Raw genomic sequence first — 13,023 nt, 5'->3', positions numbered from 1 at the left:
AAATAACCAGAACTAATGGAAGAACAGAAGCAGCTTAACCCAAACTGTTTCTCATTCCACTGCCCTCTGGAGAATAGGGGGAATGTTTTGTGAATTCTATGCACTGTGCCCTTCTTTGAGGTTTGAACCATGGACAATTTTAATTGTACCTATAAAATGGCACCTTTGGGCACCTTCAGGCTTAGTACATGCCTGGATTTAAGTGAGAATTGAAATTTTTGCTTTATAAGATTGAGTGATTTTGAGGTTTCAGAATAGATGAGATAAGTGTCCCTTTTGTGAGTGTCATTTCTTCCACCTCCCAGGCAACTCCTGTTCACTATGCCTTTTACACTTGCCTCTTATTCTGTCAAAGCCTAAATTAAGATGCCACACTAGCAGGCATTTAGCAATAAATGTAGGGTAATATTATAAACTATATTCCTTTGATATTTCTTATTCTTTGTGTTTGAAAACAGCTTTTATTTGTGTCTCTTCACTTTGTGTGTGTGTGTCCCCACCCCACAATTTCTCACTACTGCCAATTCTTTTCTTATAGTAGTATGATAATTGTTCAGGGTTTGCTTATGAGTGAGAACATATGATACTCAGTTCTTTGTTTCTGTGATATATCACTCAATATTAGCTCTTGCAGTTTTATTATGGATTTGGTCTTTCCTCAGGCATGGCCTCACTGTTGGAAGGGGAAACTGGAAAGATGTTTCTGCTCTCCTTTTCTTCAACTATCAAATCCTACCACTACCTCCTCACATGAACCTCATGTCATCTTTTCCTTTTTCTTGGTAGAGGCCAGGGGAATAGGTTGGTCAGAGTTTTGTGGGAGAGGTTCCATGGGAATTTAAAAAGACAGAGTTCACCTGTGCTCCTTTCTCCACTCTGCTCTCTTTTTCTTGTTGGTTGAGTCTTTATTGATCCCTAAAAAATATCAGTAATATGAGCAAAACAGCTAAATTTTATGTTCAGAAGTTAACATTATCACAAAATAATGTATATTGATAGAGTCAAATAACACTATCGATCTTTGCTTTCGTGTTCTGAAAATACATCTAGTCCATTTGCAAGCAGTTATTACACTCCTACTTTATACAAGGCAATCGTGTCTGCTTCTTAAGGAACTATAAAAAAAGAGTAAAATGAACTACATAGGAATTATTCTTAAAACCAGCATCAGCCAAAGTCTGGTGAGCCAACCCAACCCTGTCTGTCTGTGACGTCTTTCACACTTTGTATGACCAGATTTGCTTTGGCTAATCTAACAGGCTACTGAAGGGGTGTGCCTTTCTCACTCCAGTCTCCCATGTTTCTTGCTCAAAGGTACTCCTCTAGTCAAAAAGAACTCCCTTAAGTAACTCTGCCTGTATTTTTACAAATTAGAAGCCTGTCAAACAGAAAGCACAGTGTTTGTTTATTTGGACGTGGTAAACTTGGAGATAGAAGTGTTCAGGGTTTTAAAAATGACTGAAGGGCTGAGAGAATTTCTACATTTCTTGCTACTTACCCTGATCTTGTGAAAAGCCATCTCCGACCTGGAGAGGGAATTTACCTATTGTGTAAGACCCTGACCCTGTGCATGTGCCTAAAGCAGGCACATAGTTTTTATGTGTGCCTGTTAGTTTGAATTTGTGATGCTGATCTGCTTTTTGTCCCTGCTGACGGTTATTATATCTTAATGGGCGAAACACTGCTCTAATGATCCTTGTGTATATAATTCTTGAGGTACAGAGCAGGCACCAGAGGACCACATAAAAATGTTTGCCTCAATTTCCCTGCAAAAAAGAAGCCCAGAAACCAGACTTGACCAAGTAACAGATTTTTAAAGGTAAAGGAACCCAATAAAATTACCAGCTTTTCACAGCGTGTGTCTACTTCCTTTTGACATATTGTGAGGTGTAGGTGAAATATTCTAACTGAACTGACAGTGTGAGCGGGGACAACTAAGGCAGGAGGGAGATAAAAGTAAAAACCACCAGCAATGATTGATATTGCAGTAGCAATGAGTTGTTGAGGTCTCCGCTTTGTGGATTTGACACTTCACCTTTCTCACACCATCTGCAGGAGTGTTGGTATAATGAGCCCTCTACAGATGGGAACAAAAGCTAGGATTACTTGGAATTACTGTATCAGGGCTTTGAGGCTTGCTGTAGAAGTGTGTAGGCTGGTATTTGTTTATTCAGTGTATAAGATGAAAGGTGTGCCTGTGCGCATGGGCATGGGATAGACAGAGAATATGTATTTTTAAAGTATGAAATGGAAGGAGCTATCAGATTCTATGTAAGTCCAAAAATACTTTAATCAAAGAATGATTACTTTTCATATCGTGATCTTCAGTTAGCTAATTAAATGAGTTTATGTAACGGCTAATAAGTTTCATGGTAAATGCATTTTCAGAAAGCATTTATTGATTTTCTAATACATTGTTCAGCATTTTTGGAATAGAATTATCAGATATGGATTCTGGTACTTCAGAAACTTAAACTGTATTTGGTGAATAGGATGTGGAATTATGTACATATAAGACAGCTCTCCTAGAAATCCTAGGACTTATGCATTTTTGTTTTCTAGACCTTTGGCCAATACTCTAACCTTCTGTGGCCACTCTAAAGGGTAGAAATAGTAGAAATAACTTAATTTTCTAGGCTCCTTGGCTCAACCAGATCTCTTGATACTGCCTCTTCTACCTCTGAATTTTATTCTACTTTTTAAATTTTATTTTTAAGATTCTTATGTGGAAGAAAAGAAATCTCAGTGGAATACTTGGCATTGGCCCAAAACTAATCTCTTTATCCACTTCTTCCATTCCTAGTCCGTTTCCTCTGCTCCATTCCTTTCTCAGGCCCTGGGGGGAGAATCCACAGTCATGCTCATTTCATACTCCTCTGCCTATTTGGGGGGATTGAGGGTGGGGGGATCCAGAGGGAGGGAGGAGTGGTACAAAGCTCTTTGCTTAAATCTAGGCTTAAAATCTCAGAGTGGTTTTACATTCCACTTTTCCTCAGTCCCCAGAGCTAGTTAGTGGCATCACTGTAATAGTGCTCTGCCCTATCCTTTCTGTCTGCATGATTTGGGTATTTGCTACCTCTTACACACTACAGTAGCTTCTTCTTTTTTTTTTTTTTTTGAGTTGGAGTCTCACTCTGTCACCCAGATTGGAGTGCAGTGGCCGCTCCTGGCCACCGCAGCCTCAACCTGCTGGGACTCCGGTGATCCTTCCACCTCAGCCTTCCAAGTAGCTGGAACTACAGGCATGTGCTACCACACCTGGCTAATTTTTTTGATTTATTGTAGAGATGAGGTCTCACCAAGTTGCCCAGGCAGGTCTCGAACCCGCGGACTCAGGCAATCCACTCACCTCAGCCTCCTAAGGTGTGGGATTACAGGCTGAGCTACTGAGCACGGCTTACAGTAACTTCTAAACTTGTCTTTTCAAACGTTGACCTATTCTCTATAATGTAACTTCAATTTACTGCTCTACTCATAACTGTTCAGTGAATCCTTCTTGTCTATCAAGTGCATTACAGCCTCTTCATCATGGCATTCCAAATTCTACAGGGTCTTGCCCCAAACTATTTTGAAATCTGTCTCCCAGGTCTCTTTACTTAAGTCTCTCTTTAAGTCAAAATGGAACTATCTGCTGTTGCCTAAATGTTGTATGAGCCTGTCTGTATTTTCTTCTTCCAGGTGGAATGTCTGCCATCCTTCTTTGTGCTGTTCACTGGCACTTACTACATGTTTACAGATTGTTATTGCTTAGGCTGAGTTTGGCTTAATTAGTCGATTAATAAATGGGTGTTTTAGTTGTCTATGTGAAGCAATATAATGGTTGCTCTTTTACTTTTAGCCCTTTTTCCTAAGGTGATGCTGTTGTTTAGAGCTTTTGAAGCTAAGAATGACATAAAAGATATTTTTTTCTTCATTTCCTAATAATGAGAAAATTCATTTGTTAAGCTTAATTATTTTTGTTATGAAACATTCAGGCAAGAAATATGTCTACACAGAATGTTTGAGTGAGGGGCATGATTATGTAACTGCTGACTAAACCTTAATTTCTGGACCGGACAAATTGGAAAGAAGCAAACAATTCAAATACATATACTTATAAAGATTTTAATCTATCAAAATCCTACCCCCCCTTTGAAATCTCTCTGTTTTCTTTTTCAAAACCCCATACTCTATTTGACAATAAACTTTTCCTCACCTCAGCAGAAGGACTTACTCTTCAGGAGTTTCATGACATAGGTCACATCTACAAACATTTATTTTATACCAGTTGCACTTCATGATCTATGCTGGGGGCTACAGTTATCAAGATGCATAAGAGGTAACCCCTTAATACAAGGCTCTCACAGTCTAGTGGGGGAAGGGAACTGATATACAAAATATCATAATACAGATTCATAAAATATACTATCTTTAGCTTATGTAAAATATGAGTGAAGTGCCATGGCAGAGGAAAAGATTGAGGACTTCATGATCCGAAGGTCAAGAGGTGTCCTTCCAGGGCAGGAAGGCTTTGACCTCTGGACCTTGGAGGATGAGGTGTGGAAAGGGAGGAAACCATGACATGTTCAGAAACGGGGAGTTGCGCAATGTGACTGGAACCCATGGTGCATGAAGGAAGTGGCAGGAGATGAGATTGAAGGTGTAGTTTGGGGCCCGGCAAGGAGTAAGTTTAAAACCTAGGCCAAGGAGTTTGGACTTCATCCAACATTTAAAGGAAAATATTGGAGGTATTTAAAACATCACAGTAAATTTTTGAGATTTGTGTTTTTAAAAAATAACTTTGGTGGTATGGTGAATGATGGATTGATGGGAAAGATTGAAACTGAAGATAACTATAGGTTTAACATTCTCAATAGACCCAGAGGTATTTTGTATTTACCCTAAGACATTTGATACATTATTTTTTGTAATTAGAGTTATTTGTGCATCTATATCCTTTCCTGTTAATTCTTCCTGAAGCTGGGCCTTGAGTGGGATTTTAAAGGACTGAAAGGGTTTCATAGCAACTACTGTCTGAAACCAAAGAATTCTGGAAAGTAGCATTTATAGCTCAAATCTTGTAGTTCTTTCCAGATGTTAAAGGAAAGACATAAACAAGCATTAAAACACATCAACAGTGTAAATATTTGAAATCATATTGTCATAGTTCATAGGTACCATTTTGAGTTCATACCATGTTCTATGTGCTATAAGGAGCATACATATTACCTCGCTTAATATTTTCAGTAAGTGGTATTAGATCCATTTTACAGATATGCTAAGGCTCAGACAGTTTAGCATATCAGGATCACATAGTGAGTAAATTTTACTCTATTCATGGTAGTTAATCTGTACCTCAAATGTACTGATGAAGAAAAAGAAATTTATCTTTACCGTTTCCTCTCTTCCTGAAACATTCTTCTCTCACATATTCACAAAACTGACTTCTTCAGTTCTTAAATATCACCTGCTCAAAGAGGCCTTCCTTGTTCATGTAGTGTTGTGCATTTCTGTTTTATTTTTTTCATAGTGGCTTGTTATCTGAAACCATGTATTTACTTGTTTACTTTCTGCCCCCAATCTAGAATATAAATTCCATGAGATTAAGTGCTTTGAATGTCTTACACACTTCTGACATAAATATCCTCAGCATTTTGGAATAGTTTCTGAGCCTAATGCACATTCACCACATATTTGTTTGAGGGCTGGGTGAATGAATGAATGCATGTCTCTAGAGCTCATGCTTGTCTTTGTGGTCCATCTTCTCCAGGTTTTTCTTTCTGCTACCTAACACACTTGGCGGGGATTAACTGACAGTGTAACCTCTCAAAGTGTATCTGGACTGATACACTTTTTTTTTTAAACCGATTAACTTTTTGGGGATTTTGTTTTTGTTTTTGTTTTTTGAGTCAGAGTCTCACTCTGCTGCCCATGCTGGAGTGCAGTGGCACACTCCTGGCCACCACAGACAGCCTCGCCTGCTGGGCTCAGGCAATCCTTCAGTCTCAACCATTCAAGTAGCTGGAATCATAGGTGCACGCCACCACACCTGGCTAATTTTTTTATTGTAGAGACAACATCTCACCAAGGTGCCCAGGCTGGTCTTGAATCCCTGGGCTCAGGCAATCCTCTCACCTCCACCTCCCAAAGTGCTGGGATTACAGGCGTGAGCCACCACTCCTGGCTCTGATTAACTTTTTAAAACTGAATATTTACTAGAAAAAGAAAGTCACAGATCATTCTCTTACCATTAGTTAAGATTACTTAATTATATGTAAGTGTATAGTTACTTAGCATTTTGATTCATTTAAAAGTAAACATTTCTAATAAATTATTTTTTGAGTTTTACCTTTTCCAATGCATTCATTAGGTGGCTTATTTTTTTTTTTTAAGAGGTACATTTAAGTCTTTATTTTCTGAAACTATGTTTATTAATTTTTTATTATAAAGATATGGGGTACAGTTTAGGGTTAGGTACACAAACATTGATTATGCAGGTACCCTCGTTGATGAGGTATGCCCCTCCCTCCCCTAGCAGTTTCCCTCAACTAGTTGGCTTATTTTTGTGGAAGAATATTCAGATTTACACTTTAAAAAACCATCATTTTGCTATTTTGTGGTTATGAAGCATGAGACATTACAAAATGCATGTTCCTGATAAATTAGTGAATTTATATTATTGCTACACACAAAATAACAGACCTGAGAGTGTAAATTCTCTCATTCTTTCCTTGAACTACATTTTCTTTTGTGGTCTTGGGCTGGCCTTTTGAGAAGTATAATTTTCCTTTTCTTAGTGGAATCTGAGGCGACTTACTTTGTCACTAGCATGTTAACCTCTTCTTTTCTCACTAACTCACATATCTAGGAATAGCATTCTGACTAACTTACTCCTAAGCTCGAGAAGGTAGCCTGTGAAGGAATTTTAAATGCATTTCTCAGTGTTCTGTGAAATTATATGATCTTAGCTCAGTTAATTAATTTGTCAAAATTGTGTGAAAGGATGCATATGATTCTGAACTGCAGAAGAAGGAAAACAATTCAGAATCAGTCTGTCCCTGCCTTCTCTAAGAACCGTGGTATAATGCAAATACACAGAGTAATGGTTGACAAAATTTTAAGACATTCTAAGTATCACTGGTTGGTTTAATAAAATTAATTAGCCTGCCACAGAGAAAATTTACTAGTGTGCTGGTTAATTTCACAATGTAAAGTCAGAGAAGGGAGGTAGGTTTGAGGGAACAAACCTTATTAGTTTTGAATAATTATTTAAAGATGTGGACCTGCCTATTTCAAACACTTTGATAGCCTAATCCATTACGGCTTTAAAATCCCAGCCTATATGGAAAGGAACCTCTTTAGATAAAGTCATAAGCATATTAGCTAACTGCTAAATGACTTATTTAAGATACAGAACAAGTAGAATTCTAATAAAACTATGGGAATGGGAACTTGCCTTAAGACTGGCTCATGGGAGGTTTCCATAATCTTAATTTGCCATTGATGCAATTATTGCTTTCTTCTTGTCTTTTTAATCCAAACAAGATGTTTGCAGTGACCATGGAGAGGCGCCTCAAATCACATGCCTGAATTCATTTAATTTGCCAACATTGTCTTTTTTCTCACTCTCTTTCTGGTAATGGGCAAGAGTCAGTTCTGGTGCATTAGGTACTAAATCTCTTCAATTACCATCCGGCAAGAAAGATTTAAAATTGTGTCTCAAACCTACAAACTGATTTAGTTTTAAAACACAAACACTTCTCCTGTGGAGCCTAAATTAAACTGCAAAAAGGACGCAGAGCTTGAGGAATTAAACAAGGCAGAACCAAGGCTCCAACCAGGTATAGGAACCATTTTGGTTTCTTTCATTTGAGCCCCTGGTGCGAAAGGAAGGAGAGCAGAAACAAGCTTGAGAGGAGGCACAACTTGTGTAAGAAAGTGCAATTCTGTACTAATTGCTTGGAAGCTGGATGTAGAGTAAATGTTGGACCGGGGTATCTAATCAAATCTCTTACCCCCTTTTCTTTTTGGGTCCTCGGCAGCCATTTTCAATGTGGATGACTCTGTGGTAGACCTGGAGACCCTGGCGGCCTTATATGAAAATGTGAGTGTCAAAGACGTCCAGAGCTATAGTGTTCATATTTTTCTTTCATCCCCCCCACCAAAATCAAAAATCACTGAGCCGTTTGTGTTCTTTGGTAGTAAGAACTTTGACGTAGCACAGAAGAGATTAAGGCACAGAAACACAAGGGAGTGGGTGTGAGAGAAGCCCTGGGCTTCTAACTCCCACTGTGGTGTCTGGTTAGCAGATCTCATTACACACCTGCAAGGCAAGGCAAGATAGTTCAGGTGGAAACCACATACATGCCCTAGAACCCAGCCATGTCATTTGCCCACAGAGTGAATGAAGGTTAAACTGCCTACTTAAATGATGGCATACACCAGTGTCTTCCTCTGAGGAGCAGGAATGCTAATACCAGCTTGGATGACTACTCGTAGTCCAGATGAGTTGATGGCATTGAATGTGGGCAGCAGTATAGGATGGTGGGTGTGTGTTTTGGATTTTAGTCAGGCAGTCTTGGCCTTGAGGTAGCTATACCATTGTCTTAAGTGACCTTAGACCAATTACTTCAACTCTTTTATCCTGTTTGATCATCGGTACAATAGAGATTATAGTGGGTTCTATCTAATTTTTTGTATTAAATGAGGATTTAATATATGTAGTAGTAGCAATGTATTTTGAAAGTAAATAGCACTATACAAATATAAGGGCCTTTGATTTGGGTTATAACTGGAAATAACCAGCAGAATTGGCAGGCTTTCTTGAGAAGATGGCCCAGGAGAGTCAGAATTCCCACGATTGTTCATTGTTCTTGCTCACTGACTGTTAGGATGCAAAAACATAGATTGAACCAGATTTTCCCAAGTAATGGTATTTCCCAGGAAGTTGTCTGAGCTGTATGGTATGCTGTGGTCACCCAGTGCAAAAGATGATTTATTTCATATCTATGTCCCCTGGGACTTTAAGTCTCTTATAGAAAATTTCCATAGTCTAATATTCTAGGCCTGGTGGGAATACCAATTCCCTGCTCATTTTCACATTCTTTGTATATATATCAGGAGCTATTTAGTACAACTGGGTGGAAACTTCTTTCATGTTTCCATCAGTAAAGTTTTCATTAATAAACCCGAAGACACATAAATACAGGCTATTGGGAGATAATTATGCATTTGTTGAATACTTAGAAATCAACAAGGTATAGGGGCAGGAAGAGGGATTCCGAGTCAGAAGCTCGTTACCAGTTACTTAGTACAAGCCTCAATGGAATCATCTATAAAATGAGGACACAGAAATTGATGTCAAAGGCAGTGCCTTCCAGATGCTTTTTATTGTTACCATGAGCTCAGGTAACCATGAGCCTTGTGCACAAGGCTGCTACTAGCTAGCTCCCAGTAGAAACAATGAAACACCTGAAACAGTTGGATAAATTGAGAAAGTATGTGACTAAATGCCATAATAAGTGGTACAGACATACTTAGGAAATTCAGGAAAAGGGAAGATGGCGACTAGAAATAAAAGAGTCAGGAGGCTATGTAATTTACAAGGGCTGTTCTGAGGGTAAGGAAGGAAATCCTAAGAACAATATGCCCCAAGTCTGCTCTTAGGGAAAGAAATGGGATTCAAAGGTAGCAATCAAGTGTCTGGACTTCTGTGTCTGGCTACGTGCACTCGCATTAGCCAATGATTCTTAAATTTTAGCATGCATCAGAATCACCTGGAGGGTTTGCTGGCCCCACCCCTGGAGTTTCCTGTGTCTAGGGCAGGGCCAATGATTTGCATCTCTAACAAGTGACAGGCGATGTTGATGCTGCTGGTCTAAGGGCCACACTTGGAAACCCACTACCACAGACAGATTTTCACTGCTGCTTTTGTTTTCTGTTTCAATCCAGAGAGCCCAAGAGGATGAACTGGCTAAAATAAGAAAGTATTACGAGACATCCAAAGAGGAGGAATTGAAGCTGCTGGACAAACCTGAGCAGTAAGGACGCTTGACCACTTTTTCTCTCCGGCCAGGAGAACTGCAATTTCTATCTTCTAGTCTCCTGGCTCTGAGTAACCGAATCTAAATTATGCAGTGAGCTAAGTCACAGCACCATCATTCCTGTGACCTATTGCACACAGCAGAATGACCCTGTTGGGGGGAGGCGGGGAGCAGAGCTGAGATTTGTGCTGCTGGATACAATGTGTCTCACCCCTCCTCCCCCACACAAGGCAACTCTCCTTTCTTCTTCTAGCAACTTGTTAATTCCTCCTAGACTAAATATTTTGGCCAAAAGGGTAACTGAGGAAGGAAGAAGGCATTGCTCTGTTTAAGGTTCTGCTAATGTAGTTAAAAAGATGATATCAGAGTCACAGAATTCAAATTTATTTTCCTAACTGTCATTTCCCGTAACTGTAGCCTGAATGCGCCAGCTTGCCCTCAAATTTCCCCACCTGCTCTGCCCAAGTTAGTCACGACCTTCTCGTCCTCACTGTGCATGTGCTTGTTCTTCTCTCCTTATCTAGAGCTGCTGCTCTATAGTTTGGAATTGTTACAGAACTCTGGTGCATAGCTGAACAACTCTTGTCCATGACTGGGCTCTCAGGATCTCCAAAACACAGAAAAGCTTCTGGGGCTCCGCAGCCTTATGACCCCACCCAGCTTCTCAGGGCCCGGGACTCTGTGAAAATGTAGAAAGAGTTCAGAGTAGATGGGGCGAGGGGTTGTGTGCTCCTTTGCCTGTTGCTACCTTGAATGCTTCATGCCCAATTCAGGCCAACCCTCTCAAGCAGGTATATCAAGACATTTGGGTAGTACCGGTTATGCCAAGTTGTGTGGTGATACTCTCCTCTAAGCCTGGAGCTAGCAAACTTTTCCTGTAAAAGACCAGATAAAAAGTATTTTAGGTTTTCTGGGTCATGGGCTCTGTCACAACTATTCAAGTCAGCCACTGCAGTGCAAAATCAGCCATAGACCCAATACATAAACAAGTGAATGTGGCTGTGTCCCAGTGAAATTTTGTTTACAAACATGGAAATTTGAATTTCATATCATTTTTATATATTGTAAAATATTATCCTTTTATTTATTCTTATTCCAAGAATTGCAAAATGTAAAAATCATTCTTAGCTCATGGGCAGGACAAAAATAAGTGGATTTGGCCCGTGAGCTGTCATGTGCCAATTCTTTAACCACTGAGTAGCCTCTGCTGTAAGCTGTGGAAATGGCTGACCTAGTGAAATGAACAACCAGGGAGAGTTTGTTTGCTTCTGCTACTGGAAGCCTTCTCCCTTTTTCTTTTGTGTTAATACCTTTCTAGCATTATTTTTCAAGACTAATTGCCAGGACATAGAATACTGGTGGCAGGTAATTAACAGACAACTTATTATTCTTGTTTTCTCTACTGATGATCTAGACAGAAAAGCATTTTTAAAGTTTGTAAATGGTCGTTGTAATGGCATCTTGAACACACCAAACTATTATTGCCAGCAGAGAGAACTGTCCTGTCAGTGCTGGTGAGGTGATGTGCTCAGGCTCAGGAGGGTGAGGCATACAGAGGTGGGGTCCTTGAGACTTGGGTGCATTTCATCTTTGCTCCTGACCTCTAGCACAGGCCAGCATTTGTTTGATCCATGCCAGAGTCTGATTCTCTGGCAACTTATTTGCCATGAACTCCAAGTGAGTCAACTATAAGCACGTTTTACATACTGGAAAATATGAATCATTTATAGTTTTAGCATTGCAGTTTCCTAAGAGTCCTGTGGTGCCCAGTCCTATAAATCATAGCATGGAGAGGCTGGCCTCATCACTCACCTCATCAACTCTCTTACACCCCAGTGCCAGATTTAGAAAACCATTTCCCACAGAGGTGTCATCTGCTTGGGACCAGGCTGTCTGAGAGCCACTCCCTCTAGGTTTGGTCCTTGATTCTGCCCAGTGATGGTGTTGAGGTGAGGCTTTACGGGTTTGATTAGGACTGATGCACACTCACCATGGCCTAGAGCGAGGATATAACATACAACCTACTGAGATGCTCTACTAGGGTTCATGGCTGCCTTGGGACCCCCATAGTCTAGGCTGTGTTAGTGTATTCCTCCATGGAAGAATATAGGTTATAATAGGACATTGCACCGTGTGACTAATACCCGTGTACACACACACCTTAGATAATATCATTCAGGGATTTAGGGGAAATAACTAAATGTTAGTCCTTGAAAACAGCAGGCAACGTTGTATCATTCCACCTGTCAGCTGAGTTATTGCTGTGGATGTATAACCCAAACAGTGTGAGACACAGCACTTCTCTCAGATGTACAGGCTAAAGGAAAAATCCTTTCTGGGAAGACTAGCCACTGGGAAAAGGAGATTCACTCCTCATTGTGGCTTCCTTGGGGGGGGGTATTTAGTGCTCCCTGTTATTGAACATAGAATATCAAGTTAGACTAGCCCAAAAGGAAATCAGTCTACAAATATTCGTAAGTACCAAGGTTCAGTGTCCAAGATCCTAAACTTGGGATTATGTAAAAGAGTTATTATCCCTGCTCTTGTGGGTAGAATATAAAACTGGGTAGGGGAGAGATATTTATCAGACATTTGATTCACAGTCTTCAAGGTTACCCATACTTCTCCTACTTTACCAGATAAATGGAAAAGAAGCTATGATGCTTTTCGCATGACTATTTTTGGACAGCAAATGACATAAAATACTATTTTTTAAATGCATCTTCATTATTTTGTATCTTCACATCAAACCATGTGTCCAAGCCAAAAACCCACAAGTCATCCTGGACCCTTTTTAATATCCTTTGGGATTAGATTACTGTAGATCTTGTTGCCTTAGTAACTTTGTCATCCATCCCTCTCCGTTCACACAGCAGGCCCTCTCATCTTCCCTCTTGGAATAGTACAGCAGTGGTCTAATAGGTCTCCTAGCCTCAAATTTCTTTTCTTCTTTTTTTTTTTTTTTTGAGATGGAGTCTCACTCTGTCACCCAGACTGGAGT

At 39.9% G+C, this 13,023-nt stretch overlaps 1 protein-coding gene across 2 annotated transcripts in view; it reads left to right on the top strand.

Moving 5' to 3' along the window:
• Positions 1-13,023, top strand: part of FMN1 (formin 1) — a 403,234-nt gene that overhangs the window by 251,913 nt on the left and 138,298 nt on the right. For both annotated transcript variants that reach the window (XM_008058355.1, XM_008058356.2), the window contains 2 exons: positions 8,022-8,083; positions 9,931-10,019. In XM_008058355.1, coding sequence (XP_008056546.1) covers positions 8,022-8,083; positions 9,931-10,019 — 151 coding nt within the window. The remainder of the gene's footprint in view (positions 1-8,021; positions 8,084-9,930; positions 10,020-13,023) is intronic.

The sequence above is a fragment of the Carlito syrichta genome, unplaced genomic scaffold, assembly GCF_000164805.1.
Source record: "Carlito syrichta isolate Samal-C Ts95f unplaced genomic scaffold, Tarsius_syrichta-2.0.1 Scaffold303307, whole genome shotgun sequence".
Lineage (NCBI taxonomy): Eukaryota > Metazoa > Chordata > Mammalia > Primates > Tarsiidae > Carlito > Carlito syrichta.
This window is presented reverse-complemented; position numbering and strand designations above follow the sequence as displayed.